The following is a 23,881-nucleotide window of genomic DNA, read 5'->3' as shown; positions in this document are numbered from 1 at the left end:
CTACGAATGGGAAATATCCGGCGTTGACCGGGGCTAAAATATTATTAAAAACTCCTGCAAACTTTAAAACATAACATACGAATGAAAATAAAACTCTGTAATTAAAAATGGAAACCTCCTATGCGCCAGGAATCGATTCTTTGAATCGCGCAAAGGAATCATCGAAGGTTGTAGATTCCTTTAGGATCGCCCTTAACATGTGGTGAGGGAGAGAGTGGTGAGGGGGAGAGTGGTGAGGTGGAGAGTGGTGAGGGGGAGAGTGGTGAGGGGGAGAGTGGTGAGGGGGAGAGTGGTGAGGGGGAGAGTGGTGAGGGGGAGAGTGGTGAGGGGGAGAGTGGTGAGGGGGACAGTGGTGAGGGGGAGAGTGGTGAGGGGGAGAGTGGTGGTGGTGTGGGTGAGTGGTGAGGGTGAGGTTGAGGGTGAGTGGTGATTGGTGAGGGTGAGTGGGGAGGGTGAGTGGCGGTTGTTAGTGGTGATTAGTGAGGGGTGAGTGGTGAGGGTTAGTGGTGAGCATGAGTGGTGAGGGTGAGTGTTGAGCGTGAGTGGTGAGGGTGAGTGGTGAGGGTGAGTGGCGGTTGTGAGTGGTGATTAGTGAGGGGTGAGTAGTGAGGGTGAGCGTGAGTGGTTAGGGTGAGTGGTGAGGGTGAGCAGTGAGGGTGAGCAGTGAGGGTGAGTGGTGATTGGTGAGGGTGTGATTGGTGAGGATGAGTGGTGAGTGGTCAGGGTGAGTGGTGAGGGTGAGCGGTGAGGGTGAGTGTTGAGGGTGAGTGGTGAGTGGTTAGGGTGAGTAGTGAGGGTGAGTGGTGAGCGTGAGTGGTGAGTGGTGAGCGTGACTGGTGAGGGAGACTGGTGAGGGAGAGTGGTGAGGGAGAGTGGTGAGGGTGAGTAGTGAGTGGTGAGGGTGAGTGGTGAGGGTGAGTGGTGATTGGTGAGGGTGAGTGGTGAGGGTGAGTGGGGAGGGTGAGTGGCGGTTGTTAGTGGTGATTAGTGAGGGGTGGGTGGTGAGGGTGAGCGTGAGTGGTGAGGTTGAGTGGTGAGCAGTGAGGGTGAGTGGTGATTGGTGAGGGTGTGATTGGTGAGGATGAGTGGTGAGGGTGAGTAGTGAGGGTGAGTGGTTGTTGTGAGGGTGAGTGGTTGTTGTGAGGGTGCGTGGTGAGGGTGAGTGGTAAGAGTGAGTGGTGAGGGTGAGTGACGGTTGTGAGAGGTGATTAGTGAGTGGTGAGGGTGAGTGGTGAGGGTTAGTGGTGAGGGTGAGTGGCGGTTGTGAGTGGTGATTAGTGAGGGGTGAGGGTGAGCGTGAGTGGTGAGGGTGAGTGGTGAGGGTGAGCGGTGAGGGTGAGCAGTGAGGGTGAGTGGTGATTGGTGAGGATGTGATTGGTGAGGATGAGTGGTCAGGGTGAGTGGTGAGCCGTGAGGGTGAGTGTTGAGGGTGAGTGCTGAGCGGTGAGGGTGAGTGTTGAGGGTGAGTGGTGAGTAGTGAGGGTGAGTGGTGAGCGTGACTGGTGAGTGGTGAGGGTGAGTGGTGAGGGAGAGTGGTGAGGGAAAGTGGTGAGGGTGAATGGTGAGGGTGAGTGGTGAGGGTGAATGGTGAGGGTGAGTGGTGAGGGTGAGTGGGGAGGGTGAGTGGCAGTTGTGAGTGGTGATTAGTGAGAGGTGAGTGGTGAGGGTGAGCGTGAGTGGTGAGGGTGAGGTTGAGTGGTGAGCGGTGAGGGTGAGCAGTGAGGGTGAGTGGTGATTGGTGAGGGTGCGATTGGTGAGGATGAGTAGTGAGGGTGAGTGGTTGTTGTGAGGGTGAGTGGTGAGGGTGTGTGATGAGGGTGAGTGGTAAGAGTGAGTGGTGAGGGTGAGTGACGGTTGTGAGAGGTGATTAGTGAGTGGTGAGGGTGAGTGGTGAGGGTTACTGGTGAGCATGAGTGGTGAGGGTGAGTGTTGAGCGTGAGTGGTGAGGGTGAGTGGTGATTGTTGAGGGTGTGATTGGTGAGGATGAGTGGTGAGGGTGAGTGGTGAGAGGTGAGGGTGAGTGGTGAGTAGTGAGGGTGAGTGGTGAGCGTGACTGGTGAGTGGTGAGGGAGAGTGGTGAGGGTGAGTGGTGAGGGTGAGTGGCAAGTGGTGAGGGTGAGTGGTGATTGGTGAGGGTGTGATTGGTGAGGATTAGTGGTGAGTGGTGAGGGTGAGTAGTGAGGGTGAGTGCTGAGCGGTGAGGGTGAGTGGTTGTTGTGAGGGTGAATGGTGAGTGGTGAGAGTGAGTGGTGAGGGTGAGTGGTGAGGGTGAGTGGTGATTGTTGAGGGTGTGATTGGTGAGGATGAGTGGTGAGTAGTGAGGGTGAGTGGTGACGGTGAGTGGTGAGGGTGAGTGTTGAGGGTGAGTGGTGAGTGGTGAGGGTGAGTGGCGGTTATGAGTGGTGATTAGTGAGGGGTGAGTGGTGAGGGTGAGCGTGAGTGGTGAGGGTGAGCAGTGCGGGTGAGTGGTGATTGGTGAGGGTGTGATTGGTGAGGATGAGTGGTGAGGGAGAGTGGTGAGGGAGAGTGGTGAGGGTGAATGGTGAGGGTGAGTGGTGAGTGGTGAGGGTGAGTGTTGAGGGTGAGTGGTGAGTGGTGATTGGTGAGCGTGTCATTGGTGAGGATGAGTGGTGAGGGTGAATGATGAGTACAGTCAATATGCACTGCTGTTATCATACCAGGTACCACCACCACAATATGTACTCCTCTCATCATAGCAGATACCACCACAGCAGTATGCACTGCTGTATTTATAGCAGGTACCAACACAGCAGTATGCACTGCTGTAATCATAGCAGGTACCAACACAGCAGTATGCACTGCTGTAGTGATAGCAGGTACAACCTCAGTCGGTATACACTGCTGTAGTGATAGTAGATACTGCTATCGAGTTGGTAGATACCGCTATAGTAAATACTAAAACAGTCAGTATATACCACTACAGTCAGTCAATACTGCTACAGTCAGTATATACTACTATACAGTCAGTACATACTACCACGGTGAGTAGCTACTAGAGTCAGTAGATACTATTATAGAGTGAGTAGATACTGCTATAGATTTTGTAGTTACTACTATAGTCAGTGGATACTACTATAGAGTCAGCAGATACTATACAGTTAGTCGTTACGAGTATATAGTCGGTAGATACTACTGTAGGCCCAGTAAATACTACTATGGTCAGTAGTTATTACAGTCACTAAATACTACTACACAGTCAGTAGCTACTACTGGCTCAGTAGATACTACGGTACAGTCAGTAGATACTACTACAGAGTCAATAGATACCACTTCCTCTGTTGTATGTAAGGTGTTGTTAGTATATATACCTACGAGGGGTAAAGATATTTTTTGAGGGGGGGGGGGAGACCACAATTTTCGTAAACATTTTGACATCAACTATTTACCCTACACTTTCTACAACTTTTTGGACTTGTGAAAGCCTCTTATATATTTGTTGGTGGAGAAATGTACAAACAGCCCACCGGGCTTTGACAATACCTTAGTATCTGTGTGTATATATATGTAAGGTTTTTAAGAAATGTATTTTTCACCCGGGCAAAGCCGGGTACTTCCGATAGTACGCTATACATGCATGTGCTGTAGTCTCCCCCCCCTCCATCGAATACTGTATGTAGGAATGGTAGCTAATTCTGAAGATGCACATTTACCGTACATGCGCATTCTGTAATTTTAATTCACTTGAAATGAATTATTCTGCAGGAATGTGCATCTGATTTCATTTTAAATGCAGTGAGGGGTTATGGAATTGTGGTTGGCATCTGAATGTACCAGAGTATACAGCCTGCACACAAATAAATAGACATGCTTGAGTTTCTCATTGATTTTATTGGAATTAAATTGTATTTATAAATTAGCACTGGCTCATGAATGTACACAGACAAATGCAAGCATACTGTAATTTTTTTTCTTAATCGTTTCAAATGAAGTCCCATTTAATTTGAAACTGCAATGTTTTATATTTATTTTTCCCTAAGCAGAGTTTGCGTAGGTTATAATTTGTATAGTCTCTAAGATCGGTTCACCCAAGGAGCGAGTTTGATTGTATCTGCACTAATCCGTGAGAGATGACAATTGCGTGGGGAGGCCTTCATCCAGCATTGGATAGACGACGGCTGGTGATTATGCTGATCATTTTCTGTGTATGTTATGATTGTCCTGCGAGAAAACCTGGCACCCATCATGGAACCGTGGAATTATCACCTCTGAATTTTGTCTGACAACAGATGAGCCCAGCCCAATAATTATTGATTGGGGATATGGGAACCCTTATACTTAACTGTGATGTGGTAAGGTTATTTATTTACGGTACATGATTAATTCACATTCTTATAATCAAGTAAGAGGCCTGGGATGGAATACTGAATACATCCAGAGTTCTGAATTAGAGCTGATTTCACAATGTGCAAAATGGCCACATCAAAATGTCACACAGTACATTGATCGAATGATGGATGGCTGCAATAGTTTTGGGAAATGAACCACTTACAGTTTAGAGTCATTTATGATGATTGAATCTATGACGTTTAATATTAACAGAAGCTTTTAGGTAATATATTTCATGATTGGGCCATGACGTAGCAGACAAAGGTCTATTGAGACCGACACACGGGGTCTTTAACGTCTACTGAGCATATGGCGTGCCTTTGGCATGGGGGTGATTGGAACGATCAAGCCCCGAACCCATTGTAGCTAACCCAGGGGTAAGCATGCTACACACAAGACGCGGGAAACAGTGATGCATTTTAATGGTGGAGTAACGATTGACCCCCCCCTCGCCGCACCCGGCGATTTTAATTGCAGCGACTCAGGGTCGTCTATTCGATTCGAGAATCTATTGTGTTTTTATAATAACATTGTGCTGAATGTAGCGGCCTCTACAGGATGCAGGTGTTACACAAATCCTTTATATAAAACATGATTGGGAAAAAACATTGATTCTTATGCAATTCGATGCATGTATTATTCAGCTAAAGAATCAATGTTGATTGATCGCTTGTTAACGCCCCCTATACAGTGTTTAAGATGTCCATAATGCGCTTATATCCTGCACTAGTTCTCGGTGGCTTTAAGGCCTCAGTGGCATAACATCTTCATTCCACGCACACTGTGGCGAGATTCTTTTAACTGGTGGCCCATGGGCCACATCTGGCCCGTGATGTCTCTTGGAGTGGCCTGACCAACATGGGCCTGCCGAGGAAAATGTCTCGCTGAGACGCAAAGAGAAACGAATGAGCGAGATGAAAGTGAGATCAACAGGGGAGAGATGGGAGACCTGGATACACGAGGAGCACGTTTATTGGTCACTGGCAGGATGGATCAGAAACATGGACAATGAGATTCATGCTGGAAAATGTGCATAGAAGCATGAAGAAGCAGATACTTAGAATTACGGAGATAGACAGAGAAACACGTGGTTTAAAAAAACATATACAAGTTTGACACATTGTTTACCGCTTAAAAATCACGAGTGACCTTGAGCAAAACACCATCGTCGGGAGAGATGATGGCCAGTCGTCGAGACCGGTGGCAGAATGGTTGCCAAAAGAGAGAACACGTGCAAGAGAGTGCTAAAAGCTGCTCATCTGCAGGGGCATCATGGGTTCATGAGAGATGTTAAACTTCTTTCGCACCGTACGTAGCGGTAATCGGGTTCGTAGCACAGCGCGAACCGCTACGCTGCGACAGCCGCGCAAGAAACTTTCCGGTGATAAAAAATGGTGTGGCCGGGTGGCCGTTTGGGAAAGTTGCTGCGACGTTAAAGGGCGCACTCCACTTTGAGCCTGATGGAATTGGCCATACGGTAAATGTTGGCTCTTTGGGTTCATCCACTTCCTTGATTGCATATTTTATGCCGAGCAAGGAAAGATGTGCAGGGAATTGCACAGGATAGTAATTTCAAAGAACTGTGTTCTTACATTCGGGGTGATGCTTTTTGCAACGTTGACGATCGCTGGTGAATTTTGGCTACGACGTGAAACACGGTGCGCCCTTCTTGCTTAAACGTTGGCGACACGAATGGTGACCAGATCCACGTTGGTGAAATGTGTTGCCTTGCCGCTTTTTCTCTCTTTTTGGTGATAAAGACATTGGTGCATTTTTTGCCGGAAATCTCATGAAAGGCTATGAAGCTATAACTGCAGACTTGTAGAGAGCAAGAAAAATATCGATTTGTAATTTATTGCTATGTGTAATCGATTTATGAAATTAATGCTACAAATATACGAGTAGCTATTGCAATAACCATAAAGGTGTAATTAGTGCAACATCAAACCTTGAACATTACAATGAACATGCCGAGGGGGAGATGGGTGGGGATAGATGACGTCACAGCAGTCATAGACGTCGTCACTCATCGTGGTCCACTCATCGTGGTCCACTCATCATCGTCACTCAACATCGTCACTCAACATTGCCATTCATCGGCATTTTGGAGGCCGTATGCCTGGAGCCGGCAATTTAAGAATGGCCGATGGTTAATGATTTATGAAAATATGTCTTAAAATAATTGTCTAATCGCTTTAGCACGACATTTTAAATGCAAGTCTTGTTCTTTGTATGGCTGGGGCAGAAGTGATAATTTGATTTTTAGGTTATCGATCCATTCAACAGTTTCAGGTGAGGCAGAGTAAGTGGTTGCGATGCCACCTGAAATGGATATATCTCGGGGCAGGAGTTCAGTGCTTGGGGCGATCGTCTGACCTGGGTGGTGGCCACAGTCACAATTTGGGCTGCTCCTCACGCTGCATTTGTGGAGCAAGTGGCCTCATCTTGCCTGGCCCCTGTCCTCAAGCGGTCGAGAGTTGTCCAAGTTTTCCATGGAAGGTTGAACTCTGGGACTTCACTGCTCGGGTCCGTTACCAGGTTGCTATTGGTGATGTTTGCAGTCAACCAGGAATTGCCCCATCAAGCTTGGAGCTTATGCCAGTAAGGGGCTGCGGGATTTCAGACGCGTGCGTGGTGTGCGGGGGGGTCCTTTGTCAGTGGGAGTGCTTCGTTGGCTGACAGCCGATGGTGTTCTTTTGGAGAATGTTTTGCCTGCGGACGTCTGGAGGTTTCCATGTGGGCAAGTGCAGGAAGCCACTCAAGCTGCGTTGGTCTCGGTGCTCAAGAGATGATCATCACTGTCCCAATCGCTGCTCCATTGCAGGGGGCAGTGGGTTTTGCATTGACTCCGTTTGAAATGTATGCACCCGGTTCCTTTAAGCCAGCCCTGCTTCATCGGCGCAATACGGGCAGATGAGCACGTTTAATTATGTATGGTTGTAAATATACGTAGCTAGGCTTTCTCTTTAACTACTGTGCGAGGGAATGAAGTAGCTTGCAGCAAAGCCATGTGGTGGTTCTTTCATGGGTATAATTGGCGACGTGAATTCATTTAGGAAAAACAACTAAAATTGTCTGCTTGCCTTTGTCAGGGCAAACTATTTCACCCCGTGGAACATTGCAAGAAATGATGGAAAGACGCGCGAGTAAACCACTGCATTTCTCTCGACAGGTACCTGATCGACAGCCGATGGTTCAAACTATGGAAGAAGTTTGTGAGGTTCGACAGCTGGGACATGCACCAGATGGGGCAACAGAGCCTGCCCGGACCAGTAGACAACTCTGGCCTTTTAAAAGGTTAGTGTTTCCACGTGTACATGCGTGTTCCCTTTGAATGTGTATTCCATGCTTACACTTTGCCATACCAATTAGGTCATGGGAACAATTAAAACAGTTTCACCTTTCTTGCAGTGAGGTAATGGGGTGGAGTGTTCATGCCCTGTGTGGTCACTCGTGAGTACTGGCTGTTGACTTACAAGGGGTAGTCTTCGTCACTGTATTTCACATCGACTTTATTGGCCACACCTTGTAACTCCGGGGTCACCTTGGCTGGCTGTATTGCTGAGCGGTGAGCTGTGTAATACGCCGCTTACTCGGCAAATAATTCACACACATTTCGACATGCCTCAACTTGCATCGGTAACTGAAACCTACGCAAACTCAAAAGTGTTATCGCCATGCTGACAATTTTACCTTAACACCAACGAGTTTCGTTTAATTGTAAGACTCCAGTTTTTACAGTTCATTCTGGTGTCATGGGCATTTCCACACATGTTTGAAGAACGCTTTTTGTTAATTTCATGGAAGTTGCCTTACCGTGTCATTTGTGGATTCGTGTACAGACAGAGACATTGATCACATCTTCTCAGTCGCTGCATTTTACACACATTACAAAACAGCTACCGCATGGCATAATTTGAGAGCGTCGTAGCGATCAGCATCGCGTATAGATCGACTTATGCTGAAAGTAACAGCCTTACTAAAAGCTCTAATCAAGCCGTTTTGTCCCTCTTGCATTTCACTCGATGCATCGCTCTGTCACCCTTACACAGTGCGCCGCAGCACGTAGCCTTGTCAAGCAAGAAGCGTTCATGGGGGCGCTGTGGTGGCGAGATGTAAACTACCTCGCCTGGTATTCAGAAGGTCGTGGGTTCCATCTCGACCCTGACGCCTGTATATTTGGAGTTTGCATGTTCTCCCCGTGGCCGTGTTGATCTTTCTCCGGGTCCTCTGGTTTTTCCCTCCACATTTAGAATCAACGTGCTTTCAGAGAATATTTGGCTGCTATACATTTCCACACGGGAACTCACTTTGTTGAGCTATCATTTGTGGCCAGGTCACTTCTGAAAAAGAGCTATATAGCTCAGGGGGCCTTACCTGGTAAAAACAAAAAGAGTTTAAATAGTTACATTTGGAAGCTGAACTGAGCAGCATCCAGCACAATTTTAATTTTCACTTTCAACATTTTAGCAGTAAACACCCCGCTACTCCCTGGCACATTTAGCCAATCGATGTCAGCGCCGATCGTGTGAGTTTGCGTTGTTCATTACGGTGAAAGCCGGGGAGCCAATGCAGCAGCGTAGGACCTTGAATACCAGCGGCGGTGCCGTGTGCACGGGAGGGTGGGGTGTGACACGGGTGAGCGTGTGTGTGTGTTGTTCCCCGTCGCGACGAAGAGACCGAGGAGCAGACCCTGAAAGAGAACCTCATTGACGAGCTGGACTATGTGCTGGTGCCCACCGAAGCATGGAACAAGCTGGTCAGTTGGTACGGCTGCATGGAGGGACAAAAGCCCATTGCACGCAAGGTGAGGTACCATCTCTTCTTAATTTTTTTTACCGGACATGGGACCGAATGCAAGAGCCACTTGTGTCTTTACGTGTGTAATCAGCATGCACGCTGGTCAGTGTGGGTCAGTGACAGAAGCTAATTCCTGCCATAGGAATGTGGAGTTTACAACAGTCAAAATGGCAGTAAGTGTCTTCCTGCACTGAGAAAAATGTAGCAATTTTTTCACTTAGGAACCATTGGGATATTATTCCTTGCGAGAGAAACCTGCAAAAAGAATATCTTAAATATACTTTTAAAAGTAATTTATTGTTTAATCAAAACCAGTGTAATGGAGAATGAAACTTCTGCAAAGATATTAGTGGATCACTGAATATAGTACAATTATTGATAATAACCTGCGTATGATATTAACACATTCTGCACTTGCTAAAACAAGGGCTGCATTGACATTCATCAGTCAATCCATGGCACGGTCCAGTTTTTCCACAGAACCACTACTGCTATGTTTATGCCAAGTGTTACCTGTGATATTAAAACTATTTTTTTTTATCTTACCAGGTAAGGCCCACTGAGATTTGTAGCTCTTTTTCAGAAGCGACCTGGCCACATATGATAGGTCAACGAAAGTGGCTTATCATGTGGACATTTATAGCAGACAAATACTCTAATCGCATGCTTGTAAATGTGGACGGAAAAACCGGAGGACCCAGAGAAAAATCCACGCGACCATGGGGAGAGAGAGAGCATGCAAACTCCAAATATACAGCAGGCGTCAGGGTCGGGATCCAACCCACGACCTCCTGTATGCCAGGCGAGGTAGTTAACATCTCAGCACCGTGGCACCCCTATTAACCCCAAACGGATGATGAGCTAAGTTGACCCCCCCCCAACCAGGATTTAGGTAAAAATGTTAATGAAATAAATTGCATCAAGTGTACATTGCCATGACGAGAGCGTTTAACGTCAAACAAAGTTTGCAAATAATGTATAGTGTACAGTAATGTGTACAATGAAAACATGATGTAGCAAGGAGCTGTAACCGGTCAGGGGTATATGTTGTGACGAGGGAAGATGTCATGTTGGCACCGCGAAGTTAGTGAATGTGAACAAGCTGTGCGCCCCGCTCACCGTGGACGATCAACTCCTCCGCGGGCACGTGATTTTAAACGACTGCGGCATCTCGCACCAAGGCAAGATGTTGACTACCTCGCCTGGTATACAGGAAGTCGTGAGTTCAATCCCGACCCCTGACGCCTGCTGTGTATTTGGAGTTTGTATGTTCTCTCCCGTGGTCGTGCGGATTTTTCACTGGGTCCTCCGGGTTTTCCCCCCACATTTAAAATCAACATGCGTTTAGAGTCTTTGGCTGCTATAAATGTCCGCACGGTTAGCCACTTCGTTGAGCTGTCAATTATGATCGCTAAGCGGCTTCTGAAAGAGAGCTATGATGTCTCAGTGGACCTTACCTGGTAAAATAAAAAAAATATTTTTCGTAGTAGTAACTCCTCCTCGTGTGAAGGTGGACAATAACACAGCAGCGTTTCATAGTAGCAGTAGAAACATATTGTGACCTGAAACCTCCCTCCCCCCACCCCACCCTCTTGGTTGACATCTGGATGCTGCCTTGGCGTGATGCAAGCGCACACTGCACTTTGCAGCTCAAATGTTGCCGGTTCAATCTCTTGGCATGCCAGTTGAAACATTTGGCAAGTTTCTTAAATGCCCCCCCCCTCCTCCATCCACCTCTTTCCATCCGGCAGCATAAATGCGTATACCACGGTTAATTGACCAGCAGGTCGCATGCGGAGGGGTACAATGTGGGTGCTCCGGCTTCTTCCGAGACGCCTGGCTGGCACGGAAATAATAAAATCAGAAGCATGTTAAGGAAGACGGCAGGAGTGTGGGGACGGCTGCATCCAGCAGTGGCTGATGATGCTGATGAAGAATTTTGAATGTGAAGATATTGGTCTGGAGTGGATTTTGTACGTTTGCGCTGTATTATTCTTCTTCTTGTTATTGAAGGACGTTTATACTTGCCTGGCCAGCCATAACTTATCTTATCACACGCTCATTCTCGCTGTGCAAGAGTAGAGACCCTTTACACGTTCAAAACTCATGTTTTTTCTGGAGTGGAGTTCATGTCTCCTCAATTACATCATATGTGTGTGGACCTGGTCAATCGGGAGTAGATGTACTTTAAAACACAAGTTGAGTGGTTTTCACCAACTCCTTTGGGAGGGCTGACTGCATTGTGGTCTGTGTTTTGAGAGACATATCACCACGGTTTGCTAGCTGGTACTTAACAAGAGCTTGGCTATTGTGGAGTCTTCAGTACATGCTTGTATTCATTATATATTAGATACTGTATTAGTTTAAAAAACATCACCATACTTATTAAAATTAAAACCGCCTATGCCTCTAGTCATTACTGCTTAATATTAAAAGCATACATAAGTAGAACTCCATTCTATGTCTCTGCACAAAAGTAAAATAGGGTTTAGTCCATCAGCCTATTGCCTTTGCAGACCATTATTACCCAGCAGCATTTGTATAAGCAAGAACCTCTGGCTTAGTGTTGGCCTTCTTGGTCTCATTAGCAGAGTCAGGATTTTTAAACAATTGCTGCTAGACTACCAAGCGTGATTTGCAAAAGTGCTCCATATAAACTGGGACCTCATTCAGTAGTCTGTTTCCTTGATAGTTATACTTCATTGCATTTTGGTTTAATCTTGCTTGAATACCATCAATTGTTTACTATTGCCTTTTAAAATACATCTCATGCAGTTTTGTTTCTACTTTCCTTTCCAAATATATGTTATGCAATGTTGAACTCATGGTCCACCATGAATTGCATCCACTGCACAAACCATGGTAGTATATGCGGATACCTAATGCACAAATGGAAAATTAAAAACTCTCCAGTAGCATGCGACTGTGGTCATTCAGAACAGACGGTACAACGTATAGCGACGCAATGCCCCGATCCACAAATACAAAGGAGACATCGCAGCGATGATACACCACTCCGCTGCTCCTGAAGCAGTTGTCGGGCCTGACCACGTGACTGTGAAATTGCAGTTGTTGCTCTGCATCTACATCAGCAGCCACATGACAGAAGAAGAAGTATTGTGACATTGTCAGCTGTAGGTTGCATTTACATGGATCACCACGACAGTGGAATCAGGCTCTGGTTTCTATTTTGAGGATGCAGCAAGCAATACTTCTGGAACATTGCCTTTTCCTGATAAACACAAGATGAACGTTAATCATAAACTGCACATATTTCTAGATTTGAAGCTTTCGTGACTGCGTATGCACAGCAAGCAAAGCAGCCTCGTTTCTCACGAAAACGGCTTCAAGTGGAAGTTGTGAATGAATCAAAAATATTAAAACAATGCGTTTCTCGCAGATATATTGTGTAGCTTGCCAGTGTGTGTACTTTACGGTAAAATGAAAGTGAATGAGACGTGCAGGCACGCTCGTGAACAGTTTGAATATGGAATGAAGAGCAGAGTCACACAATTAATGAGTGTTAACTTACTTAATGAGCATTAACTTACCAGCACTGTTCTTTGTTTTAGGCCAAGGGGCTGCAACAAACAGCACTGTTGACGGTGCAGTAGATACGAGTTTGACACGCTGCTTGAATTGAGCAAGGTGATATGATAATTTGGGAAAAGAGTTTCGATGGGATGGAATTCCAAAGCCGCGCAGTGTGAGAAAAGAGGCAGAACGGGATGTCTGAATCTTTATTTAGACTGGAGGAATACGATATATGTATGTTGAACTTCTTTCGCACCGTACGTAGTCAACCCTGCTAATCGTAGGTGCGGGGATGAGCTTATAATGCTGGGTTTTTTTTTTACAAATGTCTAGCTGTTGGTTCTATTTCCATTAAAGACTGATGGTGGAATAATGATGTTGTGACCTTGTATGCATGTATATGTGTGTCTGTTTTACACTTACGGTGATTGTATGATTGTAGCACAGCCAATGGCAACAGGCAGAATTCATAAAACCCATTTATGGTTAAAGGTGTGTCAGCGTTATTCAAGGTAGTATTATGTATATTGAACTAATATTGCACCGTAGATAGCAAACTGTCCTCATCGGAGTGTGGTGGTGGTTGAACATGGTCTGGTGGACCAAGTCCTGAACATGGCAGGAGGAATCGTTGTGTTAGTCCAGCAGGTGAAGGATAGGATCAATCAACGAGTGGCATAGACGTTTGAGCCAGCCACAGCCTGGTGAAAGTGTGGGCTTCGTATGTCCTCTTGCATCAGCAAACAGCAGGGAAACTGTGGAAGGGAAACTATAAGTCAATCTAGATTTGAAGTTTTCGTGACTGCAGGCATCCATACTCTTTGGTTCTTTCAGTAAAGTCACGTAGGTATAAAATAAATTAAATCACGACGCTTCGATTGCAACACAAGCAATCATCATCAGGTGGGAAAACCATTGCAAACTGTCCTCATCGGAGTGTGGTGGGAAAACCACAGCAAAAAAAAAATATTGCTGTGGTTTTCCCAACTGATGATGATTGCTTGTGTTGCAATCGAAACGTCGTGATTTAATTTATTTTATTTTATACCTACGTACCTTTACCGAAAGAGCCAAAGAGTATGGAAACGATAAGGTCTATTTGTATTTACTAGTAGAATAGTGAAGCCATATCCACAAATGATTTGCCATATGGGCTGCGGTGTCTTGTTGAATTCTTAATTTCTGGTGTTCTTTTGTTCTCAGAGATATGCTCATTTGTATTTTGATAGCACTGTGAATTTTAATCTCATTCAGGATATTGTTACAGTACTCGGAAAAGTATCTCATGAAGGTCTTTGCTTAATGCAGCTGTGCTTGGCACTCGGGTAATCGTTCGTTGTGTTACTGTTGGTGAATGATTAGGCACTCATTTATATTCCAAGTGATTTTTTTCATTATCCAAATTGGTCCGCATTAACTCCCCTGAAGGATTCCCCCAGCAGCCTCTTTGAAGTTTGCGGTGAGAGACTTCTGCAGCGGCTTCATCCTTTCAGAGCCGTGCAGATATTGTAAGATGGCAACACCACAAAAACACGTGAAGTGGGAATGAGCCAGCCATGTCCTGTAATCCAGTTCGTGAGAGAGGCCTCGGTGGAAGATGCAGATTTGTGCAACTCCCAAAAACAGACTGGCAGTACAGCAAGCGGGTTTGTGAACGCATCTGTGTGGACATTCGCTGTTCGAATATCTTGTGTGCTGTAGTTTCTCCCGGAACTTAATTTACAAAAAAACATTTAAAAAGGAATTGGCTAAACATTCCAGTGAATGACCTTCCTGTAAAAAAAAGTGTTGAGACTCGCAAAATTATTTCTGGATACATAATTGAAAAAAATGAATGGTTATATAGAATCAGCGTGTTTTATTTCACACGAACTCCAGTCATACGCACACACAGGAAAAACCAGCAAAAATCTTCCAGAAAAAAACACTGTATATCAACACTGTGTTCAAAAATCCCAGTGGGATGCAAGTCAAGCAATAACAACCATAAAACAATTTCGATTAACGTTATCAGGCTAACTACGTACTTCAACAAACACACATGCCTTAACCATACGTTTTCGAAATCACAAAAATGAAAGCTATAAAACAATGTAACAACAGTGATCATAGGAACTGTGATTCAAATTTAACAATAAACGATATACATAGCATGTACGACCCATCTTTGCAGCCATAGCTGGCAGCATGAGTCACTCCATAACAGCAGGAGTATCAGCAGGAGTATCAACATTTTTCAATGCACCTTTAAAGATCAGCACACTATAATACAAACTCAAGATCATACTTTGCAGCGGACATCTGGAGAGATGCATTTGATTTCAGGCCACTGCATAGCAGTGGCAGCGGGGGTTGTACAGGTACTCAAGAGCAGTTTTGAGAGCAGATCTCACAGGTAATCATCCAAGTTGCAGTTTATTGGCGATAGCATTCCAGACCCTGGGGGCATCAACAGCGAAGGACCTTCCTCCAGTATTTATAAATTATCCAACTAGCATTTTAACCCTTTTATAAAAACTATCTGCAGTGTGTAATGAGTAAAGTTCACCGGGAGATATTGGTATGCACTTCATAATTACAATTACTTATTTACTCAGGAAAGCCAGTAGGGTCCTGCATTGGAATGTTTGACAAGCAACAGTTACATTGTATGTGTCTAGCTTTGGTAGAAAGCCGGAGAACGCAGAGGGAAACTCATGCATAACAGGGGGAGAACATAACCAACTCCGTGCAGAAGGGTTGTTGTCAGGGTTCGAACCCAGGACCCTCTTGCTATGGAGGCCACTGCGCCACCCTGTCGCACAACGTGCAAGTGCTGCACATTGAATAAAGTTGCAGTCTAGACCGGGATTCTCAGACGGGAGGCCACACCTGCAAGCAATGAAGACTCGTGGATCCATTGTTCCACTTACGTTCCGAGGGGACACTTAAGCTTGCTACCTTAAACTGCTTGCAGATGTCTGATGCCTGAGAATTCTCTGCATGTCGGCCATTGGCTGGTAAATGCCAATAATAAAATACTTGTCCCATTATGAGTAAAACATTTTTTTTTGCAAGGTCTGTCTTGAAACTGAGGCTCTGTGGCACAGTTTTATCGTTCAGCATATACAGTGCAATTTGATACCACCATGGCGTAATGGTTAGCACACTGGACCAGATGTCTTATGGCATTTGCAACAATTGGCAAGTTTATTAAATCGCCCTGCCTCTGTCCACCTAGCAGTATAAACATACAGACTATACATTAAGGCACCTGAGTCAGGTATTGAACCCAGGTCCTTTATATTGTGCTGCACGAGTGTTAACCGCTGCGCCGCCCTGCCACACCCATTAATAATGTCAATTTTGGCTCATGCCAGATGGAAGTGTTTCCATACATTTGCGTGTGGGAATCGGAAGCATAGGCAGGCACGTGCAAGCATTCGCTCATAATGCTGGCTGCAGAGGAGAAAGAGCGAACCCATTGTGAGGAGGGCGACGTGTGTGGGTTTGTTGGGAGGAGATGAGCCTTGATTAAATGGAGAGAATGCGTCATAATTGTAGGGGTAGGGTATGATGAGGTCAGGGACGTTGGGCAGGGGTTAAGGCCGAGAAGGATTCAGAGACAGCGTAATATTGTAATTGATGCACTGGTGAGCTAAAAACCATTTCAAGGACGTGTGGGTTTGAATAATAATGGTGTTTCGTGACCGCTGATGAGGTGCTTGGAGCAGGGCATCTTAATGGTCCAAAGCTTCATAGTGCAGGTCATATTGATAGAAAGCAGGAGGATTCTACTCGTGTCAAGGAAGGACAGTTTTACGTTATGAAGTGTTATTAGAGGGACAGGTAAAGTAAATGCCATGTAAACAGAGATAAAAGGTTGTGGATAGGTTACGGATGTGGGATTAGGAAATGAGCTTGCGGGGTAAGGATTACACCAATATTCTGTGTACTCCATATTAGAGGTTTTTGGGTTAGATGGCGTAAATATAAATGTGTCGTTTAAACCCGCCACATAAATGTGATGGAAAATATTGGTCACGAAAGCCTACATGTTAAACATTCTGCATACTCAGGACAATCCCCTTCTAAGGTTGAAGAAGGAGTCCAGCAACGGTCGTATTTATTGCTGAATGTCTGTTTTGACTTGGAATCGCGTGGAGGGAGTTGGACGAAATGCTCGTCGAGGCAGCTGGTGGGAAGGGCAGGCGTGTGGAACCGATGGGGAACGTCAGATTGTAGGGGTCATCAGTGTAGAAGTGCTGTTGATCATTGTTCAAGGTGGAGCTGCTTGGTCTCAGACGGATTGCTATTGTGCGTGTCTATATGACCATTGATTACATAATAATCGTGCACTGCAGTAGCGAGATGTTAACTACCTCGCCCGGTTTCCAGGAGGTTGCGGCTTCGATTCCGACTGACGCCTGCTGTATATTTGGAGTTTGCATGTTCTCTCTGGCTCCTACGGTTTTTCTTTTGACATAAAAAAAAATATGCATTTAGAGTGTTTGGCTGCTATAAATGCCCCCATGATAAGCCACTTCATTGGACTACCACTTGTGGCCAGGTCGCTTCTGATAAAGAGCTCTATATCTCAGTGGGCCATATACCTGGTTAAATAAAAACTGTTATAGTTTTTGACATCATTTGTGCAATTGGAGTTGTTTTTCACCAAGCTTGTTATGGCCTTAGGTTTTGAAGTCGTACACTCCATAATTAGCCCGAAGCTGCTCTAGTGGGCACAGTGTGGTCCCAGCACTGCCCAATGCCTCTCTACTCAATTATTGATCAGCGCAGCCACCATGGGCGAGTGCTTTAAGTGGCCGCCTGGCACTGGCTGTGGCACCGTGCGTGGTTATGTCGCTGGCGTGTTTGATAGAGCTCCCCGTGCCGATTGGCGATTCCCCAGCGGCTCGCGGACGCTGCCGAGGGATGCCCAGCAACGGCGCGCGGTTCTCTCCCAAAGCACGGGGCCCATCTGCCACACACGCACTTGTGCTGCAGGTTTATACACATTCTACATTCCCTGCCCAAGTGCAGTGCTACCCCGCCGACACGCGTACTCGGAATGCGTAAACACAGAGCGGTTAATGACAGATTGGTGCCGCCTTTGTGTTGTTTTTCGTACGGAGCAGGAGCAGCGATGCGTTGGAATGTTTATACAGCATGCCGCCCTCCTATTTTTGGGCACGAACAACTCATACATATTTAATGTTTTAATATCTGTTTTAATTTTTATTTTATTTTTATTTTCTATCTACATGACTTTACCGAAAGAACCAAGAATATGAATATTAAAAAAACAGTTAAATCAACCGTGGCTTACATCTACAACTTGTAAAATCAGGATTATGATCTGTGCAGCATGTATAAATGTAGTGACATCGCGGATGTCACTGTGTAATGCCGGCCCTAGAGAGGCACGGCGTGCGGTGTAGCGACATCGCGGGCACCACTTATATGTGGGTGCAGTACCGGCCCTAGAGGGGCTCGGTGAGCGCTGATCGATAGCGCTGGATGGCACCACGCTTGGCGTGCAGTACAGACCCCTACAGGATAGGGTGTGAGAGTGCCAGTCACGGGAATGGGGTTACTATAGACCGTGACACTCTGGTTGACCGGTTAAGTCTACACGGGCCCCCAGTGGGGGCTAGGGTGGTCACGTGTCAGGGTCGAGATCCTGCTCGAGGATTCTGGAAGGTGGTCATGGCTAAGGGCGGAGCCAGCCACGCCGCGGAGGATAGAAGCCGGGTCCCCCAGAGGGAACGGCGCTGTTGTTCATCCTGAAGAAATCTACGTCCTACGTCCTGCAGTCTCCAACACGTGGACCGGGACCCAAGCTGTGGTCCGGTCCATTGTAGCTCGTGATGGTGTGATTAGTGTAGTTACCCTGGTGGTCACCACCATAGGTTGTTATTCTGTAATGGGGTAGTTATCCCGTGTGTTGGTGCTAAATAAATGTGTTGCCTCCAAAGAGTACGTCTGCGACTCAGTTCAACTCACTACATAAAAATACAAATTGCCCGTTTTTCCATCTGTCACCTTGTGCACACAGTGCTCTTTAGCCAGGCACAATCGTTGGTGACTATTTGAAAGCGAATTTATTAACATTTTTAAAAACCGCTTAGTCATGTACCGCTGACAATGTCACCATGACACAAAGGTGACAGTTTGCATAAAAGTAGCTGCGGCATGCCAGGTGTTGCCCTGGGTAAAGAATGTGGCTAGACTGAGACATTTTTTATAAAAAAATTCACCGTTTTAGATATCACATCTATAATGTCAAGAAAAAAACCATAGTATTGTTTCCAGGGTTACCCGTTCATCTCAAAAGCAGCCGCTGCTTTTGATTGATTAAAATTAAGTAGTGGAAATAATGTGCAACTGAAGGGAAGGAAGTTGGAAATTATTGCACCGTCAACACCATCACTAGCCACGTGGTAGACGTTTAAGCCTGATGCACTGTAGTTGGGAAATTGCATTTTCAGTTCAATGTGAAGTGCAAGTTTTCAGGTCGCAAAAGGCTTTTGTTTAGGCAGCTGTATAACCTCACGGCTAAGCACGTTCACACCGAGCCAAGCTGCAAAGTCGGACGGTTTTGATTCCCACAGACACTGACACATTTTTGCTGGACACAAACAGAGTTTGCCTTCAGCTCCTCCCGCACTGGGGGTTGTGATCCTCCCTAAGACACCGCCATGCACGCTTACCCACAACTAAATTGTATGAGATATGTAGCCATATATATACACATCTATAAAATGAAAAGTGTGTTGTTCGGGAAAACTGGAAGGAACTGGAAAGAGTGGGAGACCTAACAGGGATGGCTTGATGACGACATGAGAGATTGGTGCCAGAAAGACGTTAGCATATTGGCACAAGACGGAGGAAAGTGGAAACATGACGAAATGTGCATTGGTCACCCACGGGGCTATCTGCCCATGGGTCGTGATGATGATGATATATATTCCTTTGGTTTTCAAGGTGCCCCTTTTTAAAAGAGACATTTATCAAATAGAAAAACTTTTTAAAGAAATTGACCAAACATCTCAAACATCCCAATGTCATGGAAATGTAGAATTGCAGGCACTATTCTGGGCCATTATCAAGGATGAGCAACAACCACGTTCTTTCTTTGAGCAGGGAGATGTTTTTTAAATGTTTACTGCAATAAATATAACCCGTGTTGCTCTGCTGTGGTTCCTTCGCGAACGTTCGACGTTGTTGTGACAAGTCCATGCCTCTGTGTTGTCTTCCAGGTGGTGGAGCACGGCATGTTTGTGAAGCACTGCAAGGTGGAGGTTTATTTGACGGAGCTGAAGCTGTGCGAAAATGGGGACGTGGAAAACAGTTTCACACGGCATTTCAGCAAGGCCGACACGATCGGTAAGCCAGACCTTGTCCCATCGTGTTCCTGTGTGCGTTCCAATTTTAAAAGGAGACTCCTACTTTAGTTCGTTGTCCTCCTCCCGTTACCTCTGATTTGCGCGGTTGGCTACGTATGGTGCGGAAGAAGTTCAACATACATACAAAAAAACCATCCCAGCATGCATTGTCTTCTGTTGGCTTTATCTGAGTATATAATTAGGCTAAATTTAAACAAATCAATGTACCTGTCCTCCTCAATGTACATTAGTTATTCACATTGAGTCTGTGCGAACTGGGCACCACACACATTTGTAGCAAAGCCTGGCACTGTCGGCATTGATTCATTCGGAGAGCTAAGTAATGTTGGAAGTGTATCATATTGGAAGGATTATTTTGATGTAAATTGGTGCCAATGTTATCTCACTCATTCCAGGTGGAATGATTTTTTATGTTATATCAGGTCATCTCGTTGAAGTTGTGTATCACATGCAGGTATTAGATTAAATATCCAGGTAATGCTAGAAAGTCTTACCTTTACAATTCCATTACAAGAAGACTAATGAATGTGGTACAATGTGCACTAATTCGAAATCTAGGGAAGGCAACAAGTGAGTATATAATGTGTACTTGGCAGTGGTGGACAATTACAGTTCTTTTTTGTTATCATCGAAAAGTCCAAATAGAAGCTTAGACCCTTGACAAACATCGCATATTTAACCTTCTCATCTTAGGTTATCTCAATACAGGAAAAAAACATTGTTACTACCCACGCAAACCTAAGTGGTTTGCTAAACATTTTCCATATGAAGTGACGATTATCTTAACGTTACATGCACTTGAATTTGATAATATTAACTTTGTTTTTTGGTGGATAAATAATTTCTTATCACATCCTCTGCAGCTGCAGTCCATAATACCCAAACATATGGCCTGTTGTATTTATTCTCATCGTTGGTATATCCTGCCCCCTTTTGTGCACCATCTCCCTACTGGTTTTCATTCTGGTAGGAACCTCCTGGTTACACCAGCCCACAGGGATTATTGTGTCCGTCGTGCAGGGAGAGGCTGGATGTGGAGGGAGGGGCTGGGTGTGGAGGGGAGGGTGGGGCTGGGTGGGGAGGGGAGGGGCTGGGTGGGGAGGGGAGGGGCTGGGTGGGGAGGGTGGGGCTGGGTGGGGAGGGTGGGGAGGGGCTGGGTAGGGAGGGTGGGGATGGGCTGGGTGGGGAGGGTGGGGCTGGGTGGGGGGTGGGAGGGGTGTTGCTGGTTGGGGAGGGGCTGCTCACCCCGTGGTTCCCTTATAAAACTCAACGTTTAACCTACTCACGCCGGCTTGTGCCCGCCCTCACAGTCGGGCATATTTGCGAAATACACCATGCCGCCGTTGACCCTGGCCATTCACCGAGCAACCCAACGTTCCTACCAGCTCCCTCCGCAGGAATGTGTTTTAAACATCAGTGGGTTTCTCCAAGTTCTGATGAACAGGGGGGCAGTGCTCATCCCTTTTGACAAGCAGCATGAGGTCCACGCTGCCAAGTCCACATTCCTAGGAGGAATGCCGTTTAACAGTACCAAATAATGTCACTCATTTTATTGACCCCCCAGAGCTATGATTATGATGATATCCTGAGTCAATTCCATCAGGATTTGAACTCGATAACTTGCCAACGTAAATCGAGAGTTCTACCACCCCCCTCCACCCACTCACCGAGTGCTATCCAAATATATTCTTATTGATAAGTTGAATATCTTGAGATTGAAGTTTTTCCCATGAGGGGGGTGGCATTGTGGGTGGCTCAGGAGTCGGAAGAACTCAGCTCCTGGGTTGAAATCTCGGGCAGCAGTAATGGGTTGATGGATTTAGCCCAGTTACCGACAACTTTACAAAAAAAAGAAAATCCTTACATTTCTTTCTGCATATCTCGACACAACGCCGATACCATAATTGACGAATGAGCTTTGGAACAATACATCTAAAAAGAAATTCCCAATAGGCCTTGAGATATGACAGTTATGGATTTGGACATGGGTTAATATCACATCAGCACGCTTCTATCGTGGTGTCTCGGCAGTTCTGGGCGTCATCAGAGGGTGCCTACAAATGTACCGTAATTTGTGTCTCAATGCGAAGCACAGAACCACTTTGGTCCAAGGCAAGGCATGTTGAAACACCGAAAGAGCTCACAGCTGCGTCATTCTTACATTCGCCTTTTGCCCAACAGACACGATTGAGAAGGAGATGAAGAAGCTGTTTGAAATACCCGAGGACAAGGAAACGCGGCTGTGGAACAAGTATACATCCAACACGTACGAGCCTCTCAACAAACTGGACAGCAGCATCCAGGACGCGGGCCTGTGTCAGGGGCAGGCGAGTGTCCACCCTTCCCCTATTCCCCTCCCCCGTTCCTCCCAGCGATTCCATCGTGGTCCCACAAATCCGTTATTTTTCGCGTCCTTGTTTTTGCGTCTCGTATTATCTGTCCCATTTAGTTTCTCTCTCGTTCTTTCCATCGGTCTTAAAAGATTTATACGCGTCAGTCCGCTGCCGGATGAGGGTTGTGTCGTTCGGTTAATTGGCCATACTTCACCACATGGGTCGGCACGGATTGGTGAAGGGGCGGGAGTTTTGCCGCACTGTCCCCTGCGCACAAGGTGACCCAACAGCAGCCTGTAACACCTGTTCCTCTGCACAGTGGTCACCCACCCAGAGTATCATCTGGTCTCAACCCTGCTCGGCTTCCGAGGACTGACAACGTCGGTTATATTTCTGGGTCATTTGGTCATGGGCAGTCAAATATCAGCGTATGTATCATTTGCGCAGTTGGGAGCTTGTGAATATATTGAGAATGTAGGAATCGATCTCAATTGATTCGTGCAGGGCCTAGTTTTTGCTTGTGACCCATCCTGGCTGGGGGTGGACGTAACCGCTAAGCCACACGCCTGTAAGAGTGAGTGATGCCCTCCCTGTCTCCATTAACTGCACACCGAGGAGCCGGGTTCTTCCCAGCTTCCGCGTCCTGCCACAAAAGATTACTTACTCACTGTTGTGTCGCCGAGTGAATAGGGCTTTCTTGTAAAACGTAAGTTGAGTCAGCAGCCCCCCAGCAGGGCTGGTGCTTTACAGTAATGAGTGTGATGTGTGTCCGTTGATTCACTTCTGTGACTAGTGATGAGTAAGGGAGTGGGCGAAACACATTCTGAGCTGGGGCTTTTTTTCTTGTTGTATACTACAGCAACCAATGCATTTGTTTTAATGCTATATAACGTCCCATGACCAGCGTGGTCAAGTGGATGCTCGCATGACGTTCACTGCCTGCTCGGCGCAGGACTTGGGAGGCCCTCATCCGGCTTCGGATGGACAAACGGGCCCCAACATTTAACCAATTGCACAATTCCACGTACTTGTGCCGCAGCTGAGGTGGTTATTACTTAAAGAACATCCTTTGAGGTGTATTTATAACGATTACCACAGCCTCGGTTTCATCCAGAGTGCGCTCGTGTGTGAATAAATGTCCGGATAAACGGTAGTGCAGACATTGAGCCATCGCTGCACTACAGCCAGTGCATTTTCAAATCGCCGGCTGTTTCACCGTGACGGCGTGCACAGCGGACAATGTTGATTTTCCACTTGCCATGCATTTTTGCAATTTAAGCCATTGCTAATGATACTATTGTTACCTTGTTTTGCCCCCCCTCCCACCCACCAACCAACCCAACCCCCGTGGTCTGTTTCGCCGAGCTCATTCATGCAAGCTATGCCCCGTGTAATTTGATTAGCGAAGCAGCTTCCTTGCGTACACGTTGGCCGTGTGGAGGGTGTTACCTGGTCGTGTGCGTGGACTAGGGGCATGCT

The 23,881-nt window shown here is 46.2% G+C and overlaps 1 protein-coding gene across 2 annotated transcripts in view; it reads left to right on the top strand.

Moving 5' to 3' along the window:
- LOC144729278 (ubiquitin carboxyl-terminal hydrolase 15-like) overlaps window positions 1-23,881 on the top strand; it is a 67,517-nt gene that overhangs the window by 3,135 nt on the left and 40,501 nt on the right. For both annotated transcript variants that reach the window (XM_078609426.1, XM_078609425.1), the window contains exons 2-5: window positions 7,520-7,644; window positions 9,024-9,154; window positions 19,923-20,049; window positions 22,251-22,396. In XM_078609426.1, coding sequence (XP_078465552.1) covers window positions 7,520-7,644; window positions 9,024-9,154; window positions 19,923-20,049; window positions 22,251-22,396 — 529 coding nt within the window. The remainder of the gene's footprint in view (window positions 1-7,519; window positions 7,645-9,023; window positions 9,155-19,922; window positions 20,050-22,250; window positions 22,397-23,881) is intronic.

Source organism: Lampetra planeri, chromosome 32 (genome assembly GCF_965212315.1).
Source record: "Lampetra planeri chromosome 32, kcLamPlan1.2.h2, whole genome shotgun sequence".
Taxonomy (NCBI): Eukaryota; Metazoa; Chordata; class Hyperoartia; order Petromyzontiformes; family Petromyzontidae; genus Lampetra; species Lampetra planeri.
This window is presented reverse-complemented; position numbering and strand designations above follow the sequence as displayed.